This window comes from Triticum urartu, chromosome 7 (assembly GCF_003073215.2).
Source record: "Triticum urartu cultivar G1812 chromosome 7, Tu2.1, whole genome shotgun sequence".
Taxonomy (NCBI): Eukaryota; Viridiplantae; Streptophyta; class Magnoliopsida; order Poales; family Poaceae; genus Triticum; species Triticum urartu.
This window is the reverse complement of record NC_053028.1, coordinates 704,605,204-704,628,427: the sequence shown is the minus strand read 5'-3', so window position 1 is coordinate 704,628,427 and position 23,224 is coordinate 704,605,204. Positions and strand designations below refer to the sequence as shown.

At 46.3% G+C, this 23,224-nt stretch overlaps 3 protein-coding genes across 4 annotated transcripts; all 3 read right to left on the bottom strand.

Moving 5' to 3' along the window:
• Window positions 1-2,851: 2,851 nt before the first annotated feature.
• Window positions 2,852-8,763, bottom strand: LOC125525763 (1,4-alpha-glucan-branching enzyme, chloroplastic/amyloplastic-like). Of its 2 annotated transcripts, XM_048690772.1 has the most exons (7): window positions 8,434-8,756; window positions 8,242-8,322; window positions 7,659-7,863; window positions 7,478-7,547; window positions 6,929-7,195; window positions 5,962-6,829; window positions 2,852-3,372 (listed from the first exon to the last, which is right to left on the bottom strand). In XM_048690772.1, the coding sequence occupies exons 1-7, from the start codon at window positions 8,521-8,523 to the stop codon at window positions 3,016-3,018; spliced, it is 1,938 nt and encodes a 645-aa protein (XP_048546729.1). In that variant the 5' UTR covers window positions 8,524-8,756; the 3' UTR covers window positions 2,852-3,015. The 2 variants fall into 2 exon arrangements, with proteins under 2 accessions (XP_048546729.1, XP_048546728.1); XM_048690771.1 differs by having other exon boundaries at window positions 8,242-8,763.
• Window positions 8,764-12,125: 3,362 nt separating this feature from the next.
• On the bottom strand, window positions 12,126-16,335 carry LOC125520196 (protein LAZ1). Its single transcript, XM_048685036.1, has 9 exons — window positions 16,175-16,335; window positions 15,473-15,919; window positions 15,291-15,347; window positions 15,078-15,186; window positions 14,816-15,000; window positions 14,638-14,726; window positions 13,421-13,682; window positions 12,967-13,218; window positions 12,126-12,863 (listed from the first exon to the last, which is right to left on the bottom strand). Exons 2-9 carry the CDS (start codon window positions 15,632-15,634, stop codon window positions 12,537-12,539), a joined length of 1,443 nt encoding a protein of 480 aa, XP_048540993.1. The 5' UTR covers window positions 15,635-15,919; window positions 16,175-16,335; the 3' UTR covers window positions 12,126-12,536.
• Window positions 16,336-19,242: 2,907 nt separating this feature from the next.
• Window positions 19,243-22,903, bottom strand: LOC125524413 (cyclin-B2-2-like). The gene is made up of 10 exons (XM_048689465.1): window positions 22,729-22,903; window positions 21,930-22,112; window positions 21,716-21,827; window positions 21,082-21,186; window positions 20,842-20,982; window positions 20,639-20,728; window positions 20,310-20,531; window positions 20,109-20,207; window positions 19,842-20,020; window positions 19,243-19,746 (listed from the first exon to the last, which is right to left on the bottom strand). The coding sequence occupies exons 2-10, from the start codon at window positions 22,091-22,093 to the stop codon at window positions 19,599-19,601; spliced, it is 1,260 nt and encodes a 419-aa protein (XP_048545422.1). The 5' UTR covers window positions 22,094-22,112; window positions 22,729-22,903; the 3' UTR covers window positions 19,243-19,598.
• Between the last annotated feature and the right edge of the window lie 321 nt (window positions 22,904-23,224).

Sequence of the window (23,224 nt, the reverse complement as noted above, 5' to 3'; positions counted from 1 at the left end):
GAAGAGTGGAGTGGAAGCAACGAGCTGGAGGCACGAGGACGACGGGGCCGGAGTGCCAGTGGACGGTCGGGGAGAGCCCGTGCCGTTTCTGGGCAAGCTTGGGCCCTCACTTGTCTAGAACAGCACAAAAATAAGTACAGGTTTCGTGTCAGTTAGCGAGAGAAAGAAACTAGACTTTTGTCCCACTATTATGTAGTATATAATATAAAAAGCAAGCCAGGGCCATCTGCCGCCAAACCCCTTGTGGTCCACATGACCAAGAAGTGTAGCCACCATCGCCACCACGGAGTCCGCCTGAGAGTTGACCGGGTACCCCAACATCATGTGCCAAACTTCTCACCCATGCCAAAACGCGTTGGCGCCACTCGTCGGTCATCAAGAAGGGAAGCAGTCACTTCCCATTGAATCCATGGGGCCCTCCACGATAGAAGAGCGGAAGAATGCCGTAGCCGCCGTCACCCCCTTGCGTCATCACCGCCCTGGCACACCGTCGCACCCCTACACATGTGTTGCATTGGCAGCATCAGCCCACATCGATCCCACCTTGTGAAGAGACGAGGACGCCCTGCCGTCGGGGACGCCCGTCGGGTTTAGCCAGGCCGTGCCCTTTGGCGGAGTCCTAGGAGGAAGAGAGGAGATGACCGAGGGGAGGGGGAGGGGTTAGACGGCGGCTAGGGTTCCTTCCCCGTTGCACGTGGAGCAACATGAGAGGGGGTAGTTTTCTTTTTGTTAGTATTACAATACCCCATTGAGAAAAACATTATCACCACTCGCCATGAGGGACACACCAGTATCCGAAAAGGAAAAGGAACGCGAAAGTTTCACGGAACAGTGAGATACATACACCAATTGGGTCTTCTTTTAGATACATACGGCAAATTGGGTCTTCTAGTCTCGCGTCTATTGGGAATTCCCCATAGAGAGAAGGTGCACGCTCCATATTATGCTTACAGCATCGAATTAATTGCCACCTCCACAATGGCAATGTCGCGTCATAGATGGTTTTTTTAGACGAAACATCTTTTTTCTCATCATAGGCGCGCGTGACATTTTCCATGATGAAGAGGGTTCTGTGAATTCTATGACAGAAAGTTCCTGCCATGAATATACTAGGAAACCGTCACTATTTCCATCATAGAATAGCTCGGCGTCAGACCCTGATTGCTAGCACGCCAGTTGACTCCACGTGGATAACAATGTAATCATTCGGCGCCCTTTTATGACAAATGGCGCCCTTTTATGACAAATGTCTAAGAGCAACTCTAGCAGACCCCACATCCCGCCCCGACCCATAAAATAACCGTCAAAATGCGGGCCGGACGGAAAAACCCGCCCGATCAAACCCCGCATCCCGCTCCGGCCCGCAAAATTTTTTAAGGGGCGCGGCAAAATCCCGAGCCCAACCCGGGAAAACGCGGGTTTCCCCCTCGCGGCTGTGGTGCCCTGTATATAAGCGGAAGCGGTTGGTGGGGGGACATTTCATCCCGCGCTTTCTCCCACCAACCACCTCTCCTCTCCCCTCTCGCACCGCCGCCGGCCGCCGCCCAAGATTCCGGCGACCGCAGCCGGCAGGAGCACGCCGGAAGGCCGCCACGCGCACAAGGCCTCCCCCCTTCCCCCCTGCGTCGGCGGGCCGCCCGATTTGCAGATCTGCGGCAGTTCATCGCAGGCCGCCGGATTTGGCTTTTTTCGGCCGCTGATTGCTGCCCCAAGCTATGGAGTGGTCGAGGAGCCTCTCCCGTAGCCCAGGCAAGGGCGCATCGCCGCATGCAGGTGCGAGTTCATCCGCCCGCCGTTGCCGAAGGTTTGCGGGCATGGACTCGTCCGGCCGTCCACCGGGCTCGATGCTCGCGTAGCGTCTTTGTGGCTTGCCGATGCCGCTCATAGAGTGCGACGACTGCACGCGGAAAGTGCTGCGGCTCACTTCGAGCACGCCGAAGCACCCCGGATGGGTGTTCTTCAAATGCGAAAACGACGGGGTACATGCACTTGCGGTAGCTCGTTTCATAACTCATTCTTTAGTTCGATTGCGGTAGCTCACTGTGAGCTTCTTTTGTGTAGGACGAAGGATGCTCATTTTGGTTTGGGGAAGGCCAATACATTGATTTGTTGATAGAAAGAAATTTAATAGATGTTAGTGCACTTCTTGGTACAATCCAAGGCAATGATGCGGCTGCATGTGCAACTAGAGGGGAAGCAACGTCTACTTCTTTGAAACCAAAGATGAAGAATGAAGAAAGCAAGATCAAGAATTCGCAGATCAACAATGAGTGCATGGAGAAGATATTGCTTCAACTAGTGGGAGCAGTTATGGAAGTTGGATATCTTCTGAAATGCATACTTGTGGTTCTTGTTTTCTTTGGTTTTGCTATTCTAGCCAAGATTTGGTGATATCTTTTGTATCTAATGTTGTTGCAAAAGCAAAAAAAAAAGCATTATGCTAGATCAATTTAAGTTGCAAATCTAAGTTTTGCGGGCCGGGAGGAGCTGCGTCAGATCAGAACCCGCAGAAGCCGACCCGTAAAAAAGCATATTCCACGAATATGCTTTTTTACGGGTCCATTATACGGGGTCTGCATCTGTGCCAGCCCGAGCCGGCCCGCTTAGGTGGCATCGCTCTATGTCAAACTTTAAATTGTCGTAATCATAGAACCCATTTAAGACATATTTAGGTCAATGGGGCCAGCCCAAATTGTTGTGGTATTAATATACTTTGTGATGAAATTCGTGTGTCATAACATACAGCCAATTGGCGACCTGGATTTGCTTCGGACCATTAGCTGCCCATCCTTGCACAGATCATTTCTAGGCAACCTTGTAATTGACAACGCATCTTAATCAAGCATATGCAATAAATTATCACACAATTTGAATTGATTATTACATAATTTGGAGAATGAATAATTTCTAGTTCACACCGTATTACACTCACATACGTTTGACATACATCTAAGAGTTCATGCATACACATCCTCACATGACAAGCTCACAAAGAGAATCAACTTTCAACTAAGATTATGATGTGGGATTGCCCTGAGCTCCGGATATTAGAAGCCTAAGAATTTGGTCGGTCTTCGCTTGCTTCTTTCTAACTTCATCCATCTCTTGTTTGGTTTTGGTGAGGAGTGCATCTGATTGCTCTATTTGCCTCCTCATGATGTCAGTTGCATCTCGGAGTGCAGCTGCACCCTGTCTTTCAGCCAGTAGTAGAGCCTCAAGAGCTTGAATAATTGGCAACTTCAATGGGCTTGCCTCTAATTGGGAATTATGTTCGAACGTGCTTGTGGAACTTATGTGGGGGGGTATCTCGGAAGCAACATCCAAAGTTGATCTTGGGTTCGTCTGTTGTGCAATCGTAGTTTCAATTGCATCCTATTAAGTTTTAGTTACTAGACATGAGTAGGGTTGAAATAAGTTACAACGGTGAATCATGAAAAACAGACTAACTTCTGTATGGCAAATTAAACATTAAATATTTTGCATCCTACAATTAGACATGGAAAGTTATGTTTCTATACTTGAATTTGCAATAGCCGAACATAATTTAAAATGGCACGATGCATCTAGACCAATAGGGATAAGATAGACTCTTTTTAGAAAGGATTGCCTAGACTTTACGTGCTTGTACGTCTAAAACGTAGCAACACTTACCAACCTAGACCACACATTATACCTTGCTGGACATCAAATGGATGGATATTCTTTGTTGCTTGAGTTTTAAGATTTTCATATATCCGCAAAACTTCATTATGCCAGCATCATCAAACATTCATTATGCCAAGGTTTTAAACATCATCATTGGCCTATGGACATGATGCAAACTTGTTCTAACATGATAAAGAGTTTATATACAAATAATACAAGAGGGACACAGATTTACAAGATAATAGTCATGCTTCAGTCTAAGATTGTTTTGCTTCTTCAAGGTTTATACCAACAGTAAAGCAACGAATCCCATCAGAATAACAAAGTTAAGCATGCTTGAACGAGAGTAGTACTAGAATGGGTGACGCCCTGGGAAGTCCTGGTGTTGCGTGCCTCATTTTTTGGTCAAAGGTTTCCTCCATGCCATCGCCTCGGTCCTGCTCTTCTTCCCCGTCCATTGGCCTCGTCGACCGCAAGAGTGGGGACCCATTTGTCTCATTTTTCTTTTCCCCTCAGTTTTGTATACCTGGCTGCATTAACGAAGTGATGGCAATGATGGCATGTTGGAATAAGGTCTCTTCGGCATCTCTCTACATCAACGATGTTCGACCAGGCACCGATGAAGGGCCTGTAAGAGTTTGCGTCACCAAATTTGTTGACTGTCTTCGGATTTTTACAATTGATGTGCCTATCAAGGAGAGCAAATGGTTGGCTATTTGTGGAGCGACTTCGACATCTTCTTACGTGTTCTTCTACGGCATGATTTGGTTTCTCCAACTCTTGTACTAAGTGGGGTGATGCACCAACCGATGCTTCTTCAGCGTGTTTTAGATCTTTTCTCAAGCAGAGAGTGGCTATTGCGGTCTTTAAAGCCTAGTATGGCGAGGGTATTTTTAGGCGTCCCTTTCCTTTATTGTCGGTTGAGTGCAATTTTTAATCTCCGAAAGATGGTGTACAATCTGAAGGAGGCTAGTATGATTTTTAAGGTATTTATTTCTACTTGTCATTCTGTGTCTAATTGTCATTCCATTGTACTGTTTTTTTGTTTTTGTTGATAATTATCAGATCTAAGATGCCTTTTGGGTGTCTTTTTTCCAAGAAAGATAGTTTTGCTTCTTTGAGGTGACAAGTCCAAAAATATACTGTATTTGTTTGCTTGTTCCAATTGCCAACTAAAATGACATCTTTAGCCCAAAAGTAGGATTCGGTGATAATGACGGGCTATTGGGGTACTAATGATATTCTAGAGTGGATGAGTCATTTATTAGAGACCACTCAAGGAAAAAAAAGACTACATCTTTAAATTTAATCATAGATTTTTTTTTCATATCTTTGAGTCATAGGGAAGCCGTACTATTGACAGGAGTCTACCAGAGGAACAAGAGTGGAGATTGATGACCTAAAAAATCCTACACACTCCAAAAAGATACCCTAGGAATTGAGGAATTGTCATTCTTGCCAGCAAAAGGACCCCAAAACATCCCGACCTGCTTGTGTGTGCGTGTGTGTGGGGAGGGGGGGGGGGGGCTAAAGAGAGTATTTCCCAGAAGGACCCAAGATATCTGGGATGCACGGGAGGCTGCAAGCTGATCTGAATTGCCGAGTAAAGTTCAAAAATCGAGGACCATACGAAAGGTTGCCATTCTTCCCCAACTGAAGGAGGCGACCATACATGAGCTTTCTATCATTGTTGAGCACTTTGAGCTTCTATCCTCCCTCTACAACCCATCAATCTTTGATTTGAGTGAGAGAAAAAGGAACAGTAGATTTGTGATTCCACTTGGCCCCTTTTGAATTTCCCTTGAGTTCTTCCTGAAGCTTATGTCACTCTAAAGTTTGTGGGGAACCCTGGATGGTTGGAGCCATCCAAAAGCTTCCAAAGTTGTGGATTTTTTACGACCAATTATAGGTGATTGAAGCAGGTTCCAAGTTCGAGATACCAACATATGTTTCCATGCCCATCCAGAGAAACGTCATAGTCTTATGGCCAACAATAGACTGAATATTTGCGTGAAGATTAAAGTTGTTGTTTCAACATACCAACACAAAGTCAATGATATACAACACTGGATCCTTGGACATGCTATGGTCCATAATAGTAGTTGGCTAGTGGTTACTATAATCATTTGTCTGAATAGAATTGTGATAGCCTATGCAAAGAAGGTACTAAAAGTCATCCACCCAAGTGTTTACATTTATTAAAATTTCCAACCATGCAAAGAAAGTCCCCCACCTTTGAACCATAAGTCCATAGAATAGCTACCCCACCCGAGAAAACATGCACCCATGCACAACAACAAATGAGAAAGAACATACCTGATCTTTGTTCCTGTTATTCAAAGTCTGTGATATTCCACTCATTGAGAATTCATGGACATCTTTGTTTTTCAAGTAGTCGGCCCATCTCTCTGGAATAGCCATAGCCTGGCGATAGTCAAACCCTACTCCACCTTCGTCAACTGGCCGACAAAGAACTGGCATGCCTGAAACATCTTCAGCAATAATAGTTGCTTCTGGCAGGACTTTGTGTATTAAATGGTTAGCCAGCATCATGTAAATGATTGCATCTACATTGGTATCCAAACCAAAATACTCCTTGTAATTTCCAGTGAATGACGTATTGATTCCATGGTGATTGTATAGCATGGATGTAACCCCATCAAATCTGAAGCCATCAAACATGAATTCGTCCATCCAATATCTCAGATTGGAAAGAAGAAATCTTAAGACCTCCCAATTGGTATAGTTGAACAGCCGGCTATCCCACAGTTTATGATAGCCCCTGTCTCCTGTGTAGAAATATGACTCTTGTGCGCTTTGACCAACATCATAGCCATTTAGACCATCTGTCACATTTTTGCTTGCATGGCCGTGGACAACATCCATTAGAACACGCAATCCTAAACTATGTGCCTTGTCAACAAGATATTTGAGGTCCTCTGGAGTGCCTGATTTGCTGCTAACCGCGAAGAAATTCGTCACATGATACCCAAAAGAAGCATAGTAGGAATGTTCCATGATTGCCATTAGCTGGACCGTGTTATAGTTTTTCGCCCTTATACGTGGTAACACATTGTCTGCAAATTCTCTGTATACTTCAGGCTTTTCACCACTCATCCCCACATGCGCCTCATAGATACGTGGTGTATCAGGCTTTCGAGGTCGAGGATGCTTAAACACATACCTGCAAAACAAAGATAAAAATATCATGTCACCGCATTATTTTATTTTATCTTATTTGGGTTTTACTTAATTTCCAGCTCTCAAACTACTGAAATTAGACCTTTCACTAGTTGGTGGATCCCAATGAACACCATCGTATGGAGCTCCAAATTTAGAGGTATTAACAATTGCATAACGAATCCATGCGGGGATCCGTTCAACCCATACTCCATCATGCCTAAATCGAAATTTAACCTTGGAATTGTGAGGGATGGCAGGTCTCCCCTCGACATGAGGAATCTTGATTGACCAAACTCCAAAATTATCCTTCGTCATCATGTGCTCAAAACCATTCCAGTTGTTGAAGTCACCAACAAGTTGTGCTTCCCTTCACCATAAAGTAAAGACTTGCAAGTAAATACATATGAATCTACTAAAGATAGTGAGAAGTAAGTATTGTCAAGAAATAAGGACTAGTCAACTATGACCATGATCAGGAAAGGGAAAACTTTTTTCATATTTTCTCTGTAGTGCACCAACTTAACATCCCAGGACAGTTTCATCAGCATTTTAATGATATGCACGAGTTAACCCAGGACTATTAACAAGTAGCTGCATGGCATTAACAAGTAGGAGTAACAAGTAGCTGCATGGCAAATCACACACTTACATTGCTGCAGGGGCCCATTCCCGGTATACCGTTGCACCAGGTTCTGCGTTGATCCCAAACTTCAAATAGCCTAAGTATGTGCACATATGAAGGCCAGAGACACAGAGCTAAGTATGCGCTTTTGTGCCGTGGGCGTCACAAATTAAATACAAGCATTTCGAATGCATGAACAAGAGCTCACCTCTAGAGAATTCTTCAAGGCTACCCTCATGTTTCTCAATCAAATGTTTCTGGTAATGATACCTTCTCATCCTATAATTGAAGTGGTTCTTGAATTCGGCCAGCTTCGGGTCCAGATCGTATATGGGAAGGTGGCTGACACCATCTTCTGTTGCCACAGTTTTGTGTTCCCGCGCAGTCTCGGGAACAGAAATCTTGCTATTGGCCTTGCATATATGAATGACAGTTAGAGATGGCAGCAGATTAGAACTGAACAAGCTGCAGAGATACAACACATAATCTTGTGCTTATATCAGTTAATTATATTTACCACAAATGCAGCAATTAATTGGTTGATACATTCATCAAAGATTATGCACATTTCTGTTGAATAGCAAGTAGTACGGTTGAAATATCGCAGCAGAGATTATACTATGTATGGACCACATATATGTAAAGAAATTTGATTAAAATCACATCCACTTCTTGAAACATTTGAGACCCAAAAGGGTGTTTGATGGACGAATTCAGGTTTATTATTAGTACTAGTATTATATTTTGCACAAGAATTCCAGCGAATCTGGACAGGCAGAGAAGAAGTTTACCTTCAGTGGCCACGACCAGCGAAGCGAAGACGGCACGGGCAGCACGCTCAGCCGCACATTGCCGCCGGCGCCGCCGCCACCCTGCAGGCGACCGGTCAGCATCGTCGCATCAGAGCCGTCAAGAACTTCGCCATGGGCAAGCAGAACAGAGAACGTTAAAAGAATGAAACAGAACAGATCTCGGTGGCTCACCGAGATCCCCGGACCGGGCCGGACAGCAGCGGGATAGGAGGGGCGCGGCGGGACAGAGGGCGAGGCGGAGGAGGAGGCGAGGCAGAGCATCGTCTTCCACGGCACGGCGGGGCGCCGCGGAGCTGTCAGCGTCGGCGGAGAATGTCCGCCGGGCTCGTGGCACTGCGCGCTTTCAAGCGGCCGGAGGAGGAGCGTGGCGCCGGAGACGGAACGGGAGAGTGGAGTACAGAGTGGTAGCAACTGACGAGGGGAGGCACGAGGAAGACGAGGCGGATCTGTGGGGCCCGGTGGGCCGGGTGCCACGTGGACGGTCGGGGAGCGCCCGTGCGTAACGGGCCAGCGGTAAAGCCAGTGAAAAGGTTTGGGCCCTCGCGTGTCTCATCAGTCTGCAACTTTTTGCTAAAAAAAACAGTTTGTCATGTTTTGATGACTTTTATATAGCATTAATAAGGGAAAATGGTGTCCTTACGATTAAAATAGAAAATATCCTGTTTTAGTTACTTTGTTATTATATTATTATGCTACGCCGCCCACAAAAAGTGATTTTGCCTTTTCCCCGCAAAAAAAAGAAGTGATTTTGCCTTGAATCACTAGAAAGGGCGAGGGAAGAACGTATTAATTTTTATTTTATCTTTCTACTGAAGACCATAATTCAGTTAAGAAATATATAACTTAGTCCATCATACTTTTGTTTTCTTCAGCGGAAAGGCTAAATGCCATATATTAAGTAACACAGGCCTTTTCAAAAGAATCGGCATTATAGAAATCGAGAAGCACCCCCGTGTCATGGGGGTGCCGAACTCTTCTTACCCTTGCATCCAACGACGAAGCATCATGAGGAAAGTTCATTGCCACCATTGGATCTCCATCTAAGCGAAGTGAACTTGTTGAAACGCGGTAGCTTGTAGAGATAGCAGTAGGAAAGTCGTCGATGTAGACCATTATGATCTACGTAAAAAAACCGCCACCCTGCAGAAAAAAACGGCGGAGAAGGGCTATGGAACGCCCTAGGTCCAGCCAGCCAGACCTGAGAAACACAAATCTCACACGCTATGTGATGGGGCCAAGGCTGGCCAACCATCATCGATCAAAACTGGATCCATTGGAGTACCAAGACGCACAACAACCATGTCGTCGGCTCCATAGGACAACATGGGTGAGATAAACTTGCATAAGCAAACGCCAGACACAAAGCACCAATACGCAAAATCACATTGTCCATCTTTGCAGGACAGTGCGACCAAGACAGACTTGCTGAAGACAACACTAGACCCAAAAGAACCAAATATGGGCACACATCATCTTCCATAAGCCTCGCAACGATACAAAGAAGCGTCACCGAAGCGAGAACAAGGTGGGTGTAGAACTTGTCCATGCTGACGGCGACATCATTGTCTAGCTGCCGCGGAACTGAAAGCACTATATATGAGTTAAGTCTACATAACTCCTCTTGAGTATTGTCGATCATAGGTTCGGACAATAAAGAAATCCACCCTAGCACCCTCTACCTATATGGACATGATGTATATGTATTGTCGGCCATAGGTTAGAGTAACTCTAGCAGACCCCGCAAAAAGCTCCGACCCGAAAAATAATTGCCAAAATACGGGTCAGCGCGGAAAATCCCATCTGAACAAACCCCCTGAACGACTCCAACATGCAATTTTTTAAGGGGCACAGTAAAAAAAGTCCTCCCGATCTGCAAAAACACAGGTTTCGCCTCCGCTTCTACAGGGCCCTGCATCGCGAGAAAGCAGTTGGCCGGAGTCCAACTGCCATCGGAGCTTTCAAGCTCGTTCCAGGCCACCGCCCCGTCCGTCCCCGGCCGCCGCGTTGCTCATCCGAACCGCCGCCCCATCCGTCGCTGGCCACCACGCTGCTCATCCGGGCCGCCGCCCGTTTGTCCCCGGCGGAACTACGTGTACGCGCAGACGTGGGAGCCCGCTGCCAGCTACGCCTGCGAGACGGAGCGCCTCTCCGCCAAGGAGTCCCTCCTCCTTGCCGTGAGCCTCTCCCACCTCGCCCCCTTCCTCGCAGGACGAATGGAGCCCGGTCACACATATCTCTAACTTCCTCGTAATACAAATGCAGTGGTTCCGCCGATTTCAAAAAAGAATATTGCCGCTGTTTGCATTTGTAGTTCGAATAAATCCTTATTTTTCATACAATGTTGCAGCATCATAGTCGAAAATTGTTTTCGGAGGCCGATCTCCATGGAGGGCTCCAATTGCAAAATTCAAAAATTCGTATTTTTACATTTTATAAAATTCTGAAAAAAAATACAGATGTGCATAGAGGCATAATGTACATGTGTGTAAATTTTCAGAATGAAATACGCTGAAATGCGGGTTGTGCAAAAACAAAACAAATCTGGGGCTTTTCAACACATGATACTATTCAACCTCAAAGTACATAAATTTATTTACTTTTTTGTACAAGTTGCATTTCAAGATATTTCATCGTGTATTTTTACAAACAATTTCACCCTTGTATACTTGCGCGTATTTTTCTACAGCTTTATTTGAAACCGGAAAGTTTGATTTTTTTCAAAAATAAAGGGCTCGATGGAGGCCGGTCACCAAAACGCCCTACTCTGTCATAGTGCATTCCAATGTATACAATTTAGATTTTTTGGATTTCTTAACTTACAAATATACTCTCAATTATTATTTGAAATAGAGAGCTTATTGGAGCTCGGGACCGAAAAAAGTCGCACTCGTGTGTTTCCAGCCGAATATACTGTTTTTGGTTTGACACTAGTTCTGAAAAAGCTAGAAAAAAGCAAGCGCATAATTTTTTTTGCTTGTTCCTTTGATGTAAGGCTAGGCTGCACCACAGCCAAAAACATTTAACGCTCTCGTTCGTTTACTTGTGAGATGATCTTCAATCTTTTCACTCGAGTCTCAGGAGGGCCGGGTGTGTCATGTGACAGATTATTACTGCGAAGATGTTTATTTATGGTGGGGTTTTGGGTGGGCCAAAGGTGTCGGAGTTCTACGTGGCTGATGTCCTTGCTAGCCAAACAAGGTTTGCTTTTAATAAACACTCAACTTAGCAAAAAATCCAATGAAAAGAGTGGCTTTTGCACCAACTGTTTGTTTTCCCTTGGTCCATCTCATGGTGATGCAGTTTCTGTTGGGCACTTTTAGATTGTGGCTGCTCGTGTCATCATCCGTCTAAAGCTTACAAACAACGCAGATGAACAGACAGCAAGCCATGTCCATCTTGTCTCCGCTTCATAGTTCTTACACCCACACCTCCGGATGGCAAAAAAAAAAACCTTTGTTGTATGCAAGTTGCCTGAAATTTGAATTCGGTTCATTCGATTCAAGAGAGAGAAGAGGAGGCGCACCTGGAGGGAGGGCCCGGAGCTACCCAAAGATATGGAAGATGTCCAGAGTTGGGGGTTTAGATGGATGGCCAAGGATGGCAGCAGGACAGGGCGGCAAGGCGCACGCTGGAGCACCGCCAGCAGCAGCAGGTGACATACAACAGGCAGTTGGGCCAACGGGTGGATAAGAGGAGGGAGAAGAAGGCTGGAGGTAGGAGAAAGCACATCGCCGTTCGATTCAGATCGGACGGCTCAAAAAACCGACTCGGAAATATTCTTGAGGCAATGGTAGTAAACACTTCACTATCTGCTCCAACGGGTCATGCCATAATAACAGTGTGACAATGATGACAACTGAGCAAGACCTGACGCCTCATCGACGAAACATCTATTAATCCTTTTATATCTTAGTCTGTACATTACAGAAGAAGATATTCATCCAAAAGGTTTATGAATGATGATGTATGAAACCTGTCATGGCCATCCTTCTCTTTGCTGTAGTAATCCTGCTATACTGTTCAATATGTGAGATTCGATGTCATCAGCAGCTGAAATAGTCAGCCAAAAAATCGCTAGCTCGATTCGCCGTGTCATGGGGTGATTGACACATATCTTTCTTCTGCAAGCACTGCCTCCCGGATTCATCAAGAATTTAGGTGATCTGATTACTGCCTTTCAGGCTTAGCAGTCCTGAAGATCCAGAGCAGCCAGCGCTTCAGTTCGAAAGGAATTCAATGCTGCAGTGCAGACCGGGGTTCGATCCTGATCCTCCTCACTCCTTTGTGATCCACCTGTGTCCCCGGATCTCGTACCCGCCCAGCCCATGGTCGCTGGTCTCGCCGCTGGTCCCCACGCCCGACCTCCTGCGCTGCTGCCTCCGCGCTCTCTTGGGGCCGCTGTTGTCGCTGAGGCTCCCGTTCAGTAGCGGGTCATCGATCCCACTGATCACCCTGTGCAAGGATCGCGGCGAGTCGATGCAGCTGTCGTCGTTCGTTCTCTTGTCTTTATCGTGCTTCTTCATGTTCTGGGATATCTGGTGGATCTTCTCGTTGATCGGCTCCACCGCGTGGTTCACGGTGAACTTCAAGTCATTCACAATCTGCAAGGTTCAGTCAGATAAGGTGTTTCAGGTTTAGCTACAGTTGGTCAAAATGAAACTTGGGCTGAAGGGGGTAACAGAACAAATAACATATTTTCCTTACATATTCGCCTCCTCCAAGTACAACATCACGGACGCTTTCTTTTATGGCAGTGGAGCATCTGACGTGATCATCTGGCTGGGGAAGCCTAATCTTGGTTGGGCGCTCGCTATCTTTAACTTCGTCTGGATCTAGAGGGCAGTCAACTGAAGCATAGTCTCCCAGAACTGAAACATCTCCGATGTAACGATCGCCCATTAGCTCGTATGGCTTGGCAGGGAAGACGTACAGGTGAATAACAGCAGCAAAACCCATCTGTATTCAATGATAAAAAATAACTTCGGTTACTTTGTTTCATTTTCAATGGAAAATGGGACAGGGCTGAGGCCTATTGATCTAAATATAAATATTACTTCGTTAGGATTATTGCAAAATTGAGAATGCAAGCATGCTTAAACAAGGATTTGTCAGCATCACGCAAGGAACTGAAATGGTATAATCAGGAACATGTCACCACCTCTATGCAGATGATAAAGTCCTGAATGCTGGACTTGAACTGCAACTCTTGAGCTATAGGGCCTCTCAACAAGCCCCAGCTGGAGAGCAACGCTATTGCCACACCTTGCCACCATGTTAAGAACACAATAGACTTGAATGTCAGAAACTTCGCTAGGGGCTTTATATGGGCTAGCTCGTCCTTTATGACGGCGTAAAATTGAACGAGACAGTATAAGGCCCATGACTGACTGAAATTGAGAGCCATGGCAGTGTAAGAGTACCTGGTAAATAAGATAGCAATTCGTAAGTAGGAAGAGAATGCATTTAAAGTCTGAAGCTACTGGATCATCAGATGCACGAACAGGTTTTCCGATCCTACCACATGCCCACAGAACTAGTTCATCAGTAGCAAGAAAATGTTTTTTAACTAAACATCATTAGACGCATGAGTAGGTTCCATGATACTAGCAGTACATATGAAAGCAGAGGCGAGGAAAAACAGGTAAACTTACTGTTAGTTATGTTGGTAAACCAAAGATAGCATAAATGTGCTCCATATTTCCCATGCAGCTTGTAAGATTCATTTATAAGTGCTAACCAGCAAAAGTTGATGCCAAAAAATCAAGCCATTCATTGAAATTTGTATTAAATTCGACAAATATATGGTAACATAATGTTCCAAGTTGTAACTGAATGACAGCTGCAGGACAACTAAATCTAGGATACATGGTTTGATATACCATACAACCTTCTCATGAATATCAACACAGACCATGAATGTCACTAGAATAAAGACTTGTCAACAAAATGGTACGACCTCGGTTTTCTTTTACCTGTCATTTTGGACACTAAAAATGTCTCCAGTAAACGGCTTTGATGACGGTTATTTCAGATTATTAATGTCATTTTTACTATTTAAAATAAAATGAGACTAAAGTTTGTTTTAATGAAAAAAAATCAAGCAATATGTTTTACACGTGGCATATCCAAACACTTGTGTGTATATTAAGTCATTTACTGAGCATCGCAGTCTAAAACATCATTTGAAAAGAGCAGAGGTAGTAGTACAATAGCAGTATAGCTGAATGAGACGAGTTCATTATAAGTCATTTACTGAGCGTCGCAATCTAAAACATCATTTGCAAAGAGCAGAGCAGTATAGGTTAATGAGACGAGTTCATGCAAGGATTGTTGAGTGAAAAAAACATGAGGTTGCTTCATCAGTATGTATCTTACCCACAGCTCCATTTAAACTCTCCTTCGCAGTACACCCCAAAGGATTCAAGAATCACCGCAAGAAGAGCACATATTGTCTTTATTATCATCTATCCAAGAAAAAGGAGGACATATTATTTTGATTTTCCATCAGATGCTGCAAAATCAAATGGAATGGGGGAGCTAAAGAGTGGCTTACATATTGGACAAGCCCAAACTTAACTACCAAGTAGAACCATTCGCCAACGGGCCATGGGTTCAACATGTAATTCATCGGAAAAGGGTGGTTCACATGTCGTTCTTCGGATGCATTGCCTAAAAGTGGTGCATCAGAACCTGAACTGCCCTCCTTCTTCAGAAATTCAATCGTCCTATCCTCTCCACCTAGCATGAACAAGATTACATTATAAGGAAGGGCAGAGACATGGATGATAGCGTTGCAATGCTAGACAGTCGCGTACCTAAGCACGCAACTAGATACCGCCCGAAACAGTACATGGCAAATGCCTCGTATCCGTCTCGCAGAATCTCAATATCTACACCAATTGTTGGATTCACCAATGATATATACTGCAACAGTGGAATAAGAAACAAGAGTTAACGGCTGGATCGACCTCAACCAGCCAACAACACTGTGGCCGCACACTTGAACAAGACATGGCATAGCACCTTACCGACTCGATTGCATATATCGGCACCATCAGAACGACACCGACGAGGAACTTCTGCTCCTGGAAAAGAAGAAATGCAGCAGCGGTGAGTCCAAAAACAAATACAGCTCCAGCGACAATTCACCCTGCTGTATGGAAAATAAGAAATTCAACACCGACTGATCATAGCGACCAACAGAACAGACCTCTGGGTTCTTGTAGGCCGAGAGGTGGTTCAAGAGCAAGTAGATGGACAGCGAGACCGAGACGACGACGAAGAGCCCCGAGATGATGGTGGCCCAGACAGGCAGTGAGTAGCTCCGGAGCACCAGGAGCAATTTGTCGGCCAATTCAATTGCCATTGCCATCGGCCCTGTCTGTCCCGCCGCTTGTCTGTACTCAAGCTGATGCGGCCTCCTCTCTTGCGCTTTCGCCCGCACACTCGCGACCGGGATTCACCGTTCCAGGTTGCGGTTCATAGAGCATCATAATATCAGGAATTTGATCTTGGAAATGAAACAAACAATCCCAGTGATGCAGACTGATACTGAGGTCCGTTTGGGTGAGACCGAAAAAGCAGAGTGGGCTGCCCTGTTTTTGTCCCTTATATTCCTCCGCCCGCCTAATAATATTCGGCGGGATTCCTTGAGCCCCTGCAGGCAAGCAGAATTTTAAACGGCGTCCACACGAGGCGGCAAGCGCTCCGCTAGATCGGAAGGGAGGAAAATAAATGAGCTCGTAATCGTGGAAAACGAAGCGGCGCCCGGCCGAATTGGCGTCGGAGGAACGCGGGTGGATCGGGCAATGCCCCGCGAATCCGGGGCGGGCGGCGACGGTCGAATCGGGCTCCATGGACGGGGCGGGGCGGGGGATGGGAGGGCGAGGGAGAAGGGGGAAGGGGCGCGTACCTCTGACGGAAGGATTGCGGGGGATCTGCGGTCCGCAGCCGGCCCGCCGTTGAGGGAGGGGTCGACGACGACGATGAGAGGGTTAGGTCAGGTCAGGATAGATGAGACAAGAGGAGAGGAGAGGAGAAGGTTAGGTGCTCCAATCCTCCCGTATTTTCTCTCATCAGACAGAGACGCGCAGGTTATGGACAGGCGACCTGACCTGACAAGCATCCGCATCACACCACATGGTTTTTTTCCGTTCCTTCTATGGTTGTTTAACGTTCTTTTTTCATTTAAAAGGCGGATCAGTTCACAAACATCAAATGGGATGTCAGGACGAGTAGCACAAGCTAGATACATAACTGAACCAATCACTTGGGAATATCTCAATTGATCTACAGTTGTGCCTTCTAATTTTCGAATCCACACGCTAGGATCATACGGTGTTGCAGAAGGTTTGCAGTCCGAATATCTAAATCGACTCAAAATCTTCTCAATATAGTGGGATTGCAAAAGTGTAATTCCGTCCTCATTATCTCTCAGTAGCTTGATGTTTAAGATAACATCAGCCACACCCAAGTCTTTCATCTCAAAGTTATGAGATAGAAAAAAGCATTGACCTCCTTAATGACTTTGAGGTGGGTCTCAAATATCAGTATGTCATCGACATACAGATAAAGTATAACTCATTTGCCCCCACCATAGCGACAGTATACACATTTGTCAGCTTCATTAACAACAAAGCTAGCAGATGTCAAAGTGTTATTGAACTTCTCGTTCCATTGCTTAGGCACTTGTTTTAGGCCATACAAAGATTTCAATAGCTTGCACACCTTTCTTTCCCGACCATTTACTACAAAGCCATCTGGCTGTTGCACGTAAATTTCCTCGTCTAACTCCTCATTAAGGAAAGCCGTCTTAACGTCCATCTGATGAACAAGAAGACCATGTGAGGCGAGATTAACACTTGAATGGCTGTTAGTGTAGCCACAAATGAGTAAGTATCAAAGAAATCTTCTTCTCCCATTTGGGTATAACCCTTGGCCACAAGCCTAGCCTTGTACTTCTCAACAGTACCATCAAGCATAAGCTTTCTTTTGAACACTCACTTACATCCCAATGGTTGGCAACCATAAGGATGATCGGTGATCTCCCATGTCCCGTTAGCCAATATGAAATCCATCTATCTATGGACCGCATCCTTCTAGTAGTCAGCATCCGGAAATGCATAAACTTTTGAAATGGAACTGAGAGTGTCATCATCCACAAGGTACACGAGGAAATCATCACCAAAAGACATTGCAGTCCTCTGTCTCTTGCTCATAACAGGAGCTTCCTCGCCATCATCCGTTGAACTTTCATCACTTTTGTGTTCATAATATTCCATCGGAATGGCAGGTCAAAGAGTCTCATGAGATTCCAGTCTAAAAGTGCTTTGCACATCTCTAATGGGGAAAAAATATCCTCAAAGAATGTATTGTCTTTAGATTTCATGATCGTACCGACCTTCACATTGTGTACATCCGATTTCACCACTAGAAACATATAGCCAACGCTATGCGTGGCATAACCCAGAAAAACGCAGTCTTTGGTCCCAACTTACGCTTTTTGGTTATCGGCGCGTTGACTTTCATCAAATAGCTCCAAGTGCGCAAGTAAGAGAGTGTGGTTCTTTTCTTTTCTTATTGCTCATAGTGTAGTGCGCAAGGATTTGGATATGAGGGTGATGGCTGCGCACACGGAGAAACGAGGGGTGACTGAGCGCTGACATATAGGGGGGCAATGTAAAGACCGGTTTGTAGATGCTCTGAGCTGAATCAATCGTAGCCTGTAACCGATGACTGTGTGAAAGATGGGTCGGAAAGAGACTCAACGCCAACCCTAAAATGCTGTTATACCCTACCGCCATGGTTCCTGGCGGTAGCAAAAGGGTCAGATCTCGAAAAAAATTCAAACTAGGGTCATATCTCGAATAGGTTTCAAAAATGGGTCAAAACACGAAATTTAGCCGGGGTTGGTGGGTTGGTTGGTCAGGCTGAGGAGTGACACTTCAATCGAATTACTAATCCAGTTAATCCACCTTTTCTTTTCCAGATCTTTGCAAGGAAATTCGAATCTCTGGCAAGTTCACAAACCACCATCTGCTACCACCCACACATCTGCACGTTCACCACCGTTCACATCTGCATGTTGGCTTCTTCGGATCACACCCCTTCCATTCAAATTTTGTAAGGCAGGCATGCAAGGGAAGGGAATCAACGGAGAACGCTGCAAACATGCCCACTGCAAACATGCCCACATGTCTCAGGTTCCTGCTACTACAAGGTCACTGCAAGTCAAAGTGACACCACCAATAAGTCCATCCACAAGGGAGAAAAAAAAACGTTCACAAATCTAGGACCACTTTGTACTACTAGCTAGCACTGCCAACCTGCCCGGACAAGCCATCCATGCCGAATTTGAATTTGAATTTGAATTCGAATTCCAACGGTAACCGGTAGAGATTTTGCTGCCAGGGCACATTGTGAGGGGGCGAACCCTGTTAATTTTCCTTGGCATTCCAGATCTTGCAATAGTAGAATCATATCTACAGGCTTGGCAGGTACTACACGAATTACAATGCCTTGCTAGTTACTACTACCAGTACAAGTTTTCCCAAAGTCAAAGCAAGGGCAAGTACACTGCAAACATGCCCAGATTCCTCCTACTTACTGCTAGTCAAAGTTCAAAATTCTGAGACAAGCTCCCCATGCTAAATTTGAATTCAAACCCAAATTTGAATTCTGGGACCATTATTTGCAGACTTTGCTACCAGGAAATTCAAAGATGCTGAACAGGGAGTTCAAATTTGGCATCAAATAGCTTACGTACAAGTTTTCCCACAAGTCAAACAAGTTCACACATCCATCTTCACTTCAGATCTTCCCTCCCCCTTTCATTTAAATTTTCAGTACAACTCAGCCACATGTTTCAGGTTCCTCCTACTCTACATCCATCTTCACATCAAGTCAAATTTCAAATTCTGGGGCCCAAGAATACTTGCTACCAGGACAAGATCAATAATCAAAGATGCTCAACAGGACATATACTGAACAGGAAATTCAATTAATGTTTATTTGCAAGTTGTTTTGCAGGTAGGTGTCATCATCGCACAACAAATCCAAGAATTAAATACACAAACACATTCCAACACATGTAATTGGAACACACACACACAAACTCAACTCAACTCGGACCGGATCGATGTTAAGTTATACCGAGAGAGCAGTAGCAGTAAAAACGCACGCGACACGGCCAACAGCGAACGTTGGTCTCCCTTCTTCCTTGGTGTAAATCTCATCAGAACAGAGCACCTCAATGTACACCACCACCTCTTCCTCTTCTTTAGCTCGCCATCTTTTTAGCAATTGTCACAGACACGGTGATGTAAGTTGTCGGTCGGTCAGGCCTTCCTCGCGTCGAGCAGGAAGGCGGCGGGCTCCGACTTGGCGGCGCACCCGTACTTGAAGGTGCTGTACTTGCGGTGCACCCCGGTGAGCTTCCCGCGCGGCGCCCCCTGGTGCAGCTCCACCATCATTGTGCTGCAGTCCCTGCAAACCAGTGAGCCAAACAACTGTGAGTACAAAGGCATCACTCACTCACTGAAAGCTAGTTGGTCTGAATGAAAGACACTGTGTTTCCATACATGAGCTGTTCTTCAGAGTATTTTGTGTGCAGCTCACAGCACTTGTTCCAGGACATGCACCCGTTGAGCGTGCATTGCGCGGTGAAGATGGCCGCCGCCGCCAGCATCGACGGCTGGAACTTGAGCATCTTGTAGTCGACCAGGCTGAGCTCGATTAGGAAGAAGGAGAGCAGCTCCAGCTGATTCACAAGACGGCACCATTTGTGTCAGACAAGCAATGCACACATACAAAACAGAGCAATGATCCAAGGTGAGCTGTGATCTTACCTTCTTGTCAGACCCTGCTGCCTTGAGGAATCTTCTCATGAAGCAATATGGAGTAGGGACTGACATGTTGAATTCAAGCCTGTCAACAATCATCCTCTCCTGCAGAATTATCACATCCTAGTGTCAATTCTCTGAAGACAAAACAAGAACTCGTACCAATCGAATCGACAAAAGGTATACAACGTATAGCAGGATCGTTACCATGTCAAGAATGTCTTCCCGGGAGTAGGCGCGATCGCAGATGAGGATCAGATCCTCCACGACTGGCACACTGACCTCCTCATACTTGCATGCCAGCAGCATGGCTGTCACGCCCACCAGCTGGAGCTTCTTCCTGGCGACGTTCTCCCTGGCCAGGTATCTGTCGATGATGTTTACAGTAAGGAAAAGGGTCTCCCCCAGTAGCTCAAGCTTGTAATGGACCTGCATTGGACAATGAAACATTGGGGTTTCTAAGAACTTTCCATTCCAGAGCATGCTAAGATAAGACTACTTTGCCGAATCCATCGAGCATCGAACGGAATCCTTACCTCAATCAGCCAGTCAATCAGAATGCCGCGCATTTTCTCATTGATGTCAGATTGGTGTGCCATGTAGGTGGGGGACACACAGCTCAGCTCCTACAGCACAAAGAATTTGGCAATGAGACTATTACTACCATAACAGGTCAGGTACACAACTCTGTAGATAACTTGACCGGGGTTCCAAGCAGGGTTCCAAGCAGATAAGTTACCTCGGTCCTTCTGTAGAAGCTGTAAATTTCATCCACATATTCGACAACCGCAAGGGAGTTGCCGACGTCACAGCTGTCGATGTCAGGCATTTCCTCCTCTTCGGTGTCCTCCATGTCGATCTCCTTGAGCTCATTGGTCATCTGGAGTAACAACAAAGCATGGACGATGAGCGATGAAAACACCAAAATGGTAGATAGCTCGTGCTGATCGTGCAATGCTAGTTGTGTTATTCTGCTTACCATCTCATCAAGGTCATCATCTGAAGCCTTGCTGCACTCCATGTCTGAAGGAGCATTGAATGCAGTGTCAGCGTTCCTCTTCTGCCTCTCACTGCCAATTGGTGCCTGCCAAAATAAATTCAAATCCTTGAGTTGACAGTTACCTATTTTGCTCAGATTCTTGGTTCAAACAAGGCAAGTAAAATAATATGACCAAAATCTGAGTGCAAAAGATGGAAAATCTACAGCCAATTGAACCTACATTGATATCATTCCATATATAAAAGAGAGCACCCAGTTCAGTTAGATAAGATATACTACTACTTGCCTAAATCTGCTAGAACTATATTAAACCTACATTAATGATATGCCATATAGTACAAGATTTGGCATGCTCAAATCTCTGAAGTTTTTTACTGTGTGCAAATCTGCAGATTCAGGTGTAGTAATTCAAACCATACGCAATTGCACATTTGTGTGCGCAAATCTGAATATCTAACTGATAGCAAACACAGAGTGCATTCAGGATCCACTCCCCAGCATCTAAATTCACCCAACAAGTCGTAAAATTTGCACAATTGGAAAGTACAGAGATAAGAACAGCAATGCACACCCAAGACAGTATCAAAACAGCAAGGATTTTAATTGCCCATACCAGCGGGGCGTTTGCAGGCTGCGTTTGCTGCAGGATGGCGGCGAATTTCCTGGTCACCGGCCGGTGGCCGACGGCGCCAGGCTGGCTCTTGGCACCGGCGGCGGCGGGTTTTCTGAAACATGGAAACAAACTCGGAGCGATTAGAGATCCAGCTCTGAATCAAACTGGAGTTCGAAATTCTGCCATGGATCGGTGGGATCGGTGGATTGCTCACTCTTGCAAGCCCCTCTTGCTGACGGCTTGGGGCTGGTGAGGGGCGCCGAGAATGTTCTTGATGTCCCTCAGGGCCCTGCGGTTGGTGTTCGCCGCCGCCTCCGACGCGAGCTTGACGCCCTCCATGGCCGCGCCGCGGTGGTTCTCGGATCTCATGTTCTCCATTGCTGACGGAAGAGGAAACCTGCAGCAAGAGGGCAATCCAAATTCAGAAACAGGGGAAACGCATCCGCAGAAGAACTTTGAAAAAGCGGGATCTTTTGGTTCGAATCGCTGCCGATTTCTCATCGGGCGCGTGGGACGAGCCAAGAACTCTGGATTTGGCCAAGAAAGCGATGGGAAACCTCGCGAATCCGAAACCCAAACGAGCAAGAACGCCCTACTAGACTAGCCACGCTTCAGGACCCTCTGCTCTGGCACGGGAGATCCAGGAAGAAACCCCGCACGCGCCGAACCAAAAAAGGGAAGTTTGAGCAGCTGGAACTCTACCAGCACAGACCGCGCTGCCAAGAATCTGTTGCTCCAATTCGACGCAAGAACAACCGGGACCTCCAAAGATCCGCCCCAAGAACGCCAAAGAACCTACGCCGCGAGCCGCCCCGACGCAATCGCGCGCTCTGAGCTAGCGCCTCCCCCCGAATTCATCCATCCAGGCCGGAGATCCGAGGGGGGCAGCACCAAATCCGGCAAGAAACCCTCAAGAAACCCACCAAAGAACCCCATCCCCTCAAGAACAAGAAACGACCCCTCAACCCCGTTCAAGAACGCATCCATCCATCCAAGAAACGACCGTGACGGACCTCGTTGCTCGGCGACGGCGAGGGAGGGGAGGGGGAGAAGGGGGAGCTGCCGCCGCCTCTCTCTCCCAGGCTCTAGGTCGAGGGAGGGAGTAGCTCGCCGCTGCGGCTGGTGCAGGGGAGGAGCGGAGCGGGGAGAGCGTAGGAGAGAGACGGGCGGATGGGGATTGGGATCGGGGGGAGGCAGGGGCGAGATAAAATAGGGGGCCTGCCTGAGCCGGAGCCGCGTTCGAACCCCAACGGTCGTGGGATCCGGGCCGTCGGATGCTGATCCGACGGCCGGGGAAACGTGTGGGCTGGCCTTAACGGCTAGGGGGTTCCATGTGCTTTCAAAACGGGCTTTATTATCTTCCCTTCTTGTGAATGTGGCGTCAGCTTTAAGATAGATGGAGATAGATTTAGGTGCCCATGTTTGTTTCTTTCTCCTTTTACTCGAGCCACTGGGATTTTTCGCAGGCGTGGTTTGTATTTGGTGCGCGGACGGAAATGCGCAGCGCGG

Excerpts from the sequence above, each read along its gene's own strand:
- LOC125525763 (XM_048690771.1), bottom strand. The coding sequence starts at position 8,523 with ATGCTCTGCCTCGCCTCCTCCTCCGCCTCGCCCTCTGTCCCGCCGCGC. Across the intron at positions 7,864-8,241 it reads GCTGGTCGTGGCCACTGAAG|GCCAATAGCAAGATTTCTGT; the intron begins GTAAACTTCTTC and ends CATATATGCAAG. Across the intron at positions 7,196-7,477 it reads GAATGGGCCCCTGCAGCAAT|GGAAGCACAACTTGTTGGTG; the intron begins GTAAGTGTGTGA and ends TTTATGGTGAAG.
- LOC125520196 (XM_048685036.1), bottom strand. The coding sequence starts at position 15,634 with ATGGCAATGGCAATTGAATTGGCCGACAAATTGCTCCTGGTGCTCCGG. Across the intron at positions 13,683-14,637 it reads GAGTTTAAATGGAGCTGTGG|GTACTCTTACACTGCCATGG; the intron begins GTAAGATACATA and ends CTTATTTACCAG. Across the intron at positions 13,219-13,420 it reads ACTTTATCATCTGCATAGAG|ATGGGTTTTGCTGCTGTTAT; the intron begins GTGGTGACATGT and ends CATTGAATACAG.
- LOC125524413 (XM_048689465.1), bottom strand. The coding sequence starts at position 22,093 with ATGGAGAACATGAGATCCGAGAACCACCGCGGCGCGGCCATGGAGGGC. Across the intron at positions 20,208-20,309 it reads GGGAAGACATTCTTGACATG|GAGAGGATGATTGTTGACAG; the intron begins GTAACGATCCTG and ends ATAATTCTGCAG. Across the intron at positions 20,021-20,108 it reads CAGCAGGGTCTGACAAGAAG|CTGGAGCTGCTCTCCTTCTT; the intron begins GTAAGATCACAG and ends CTTGTGAATCAG.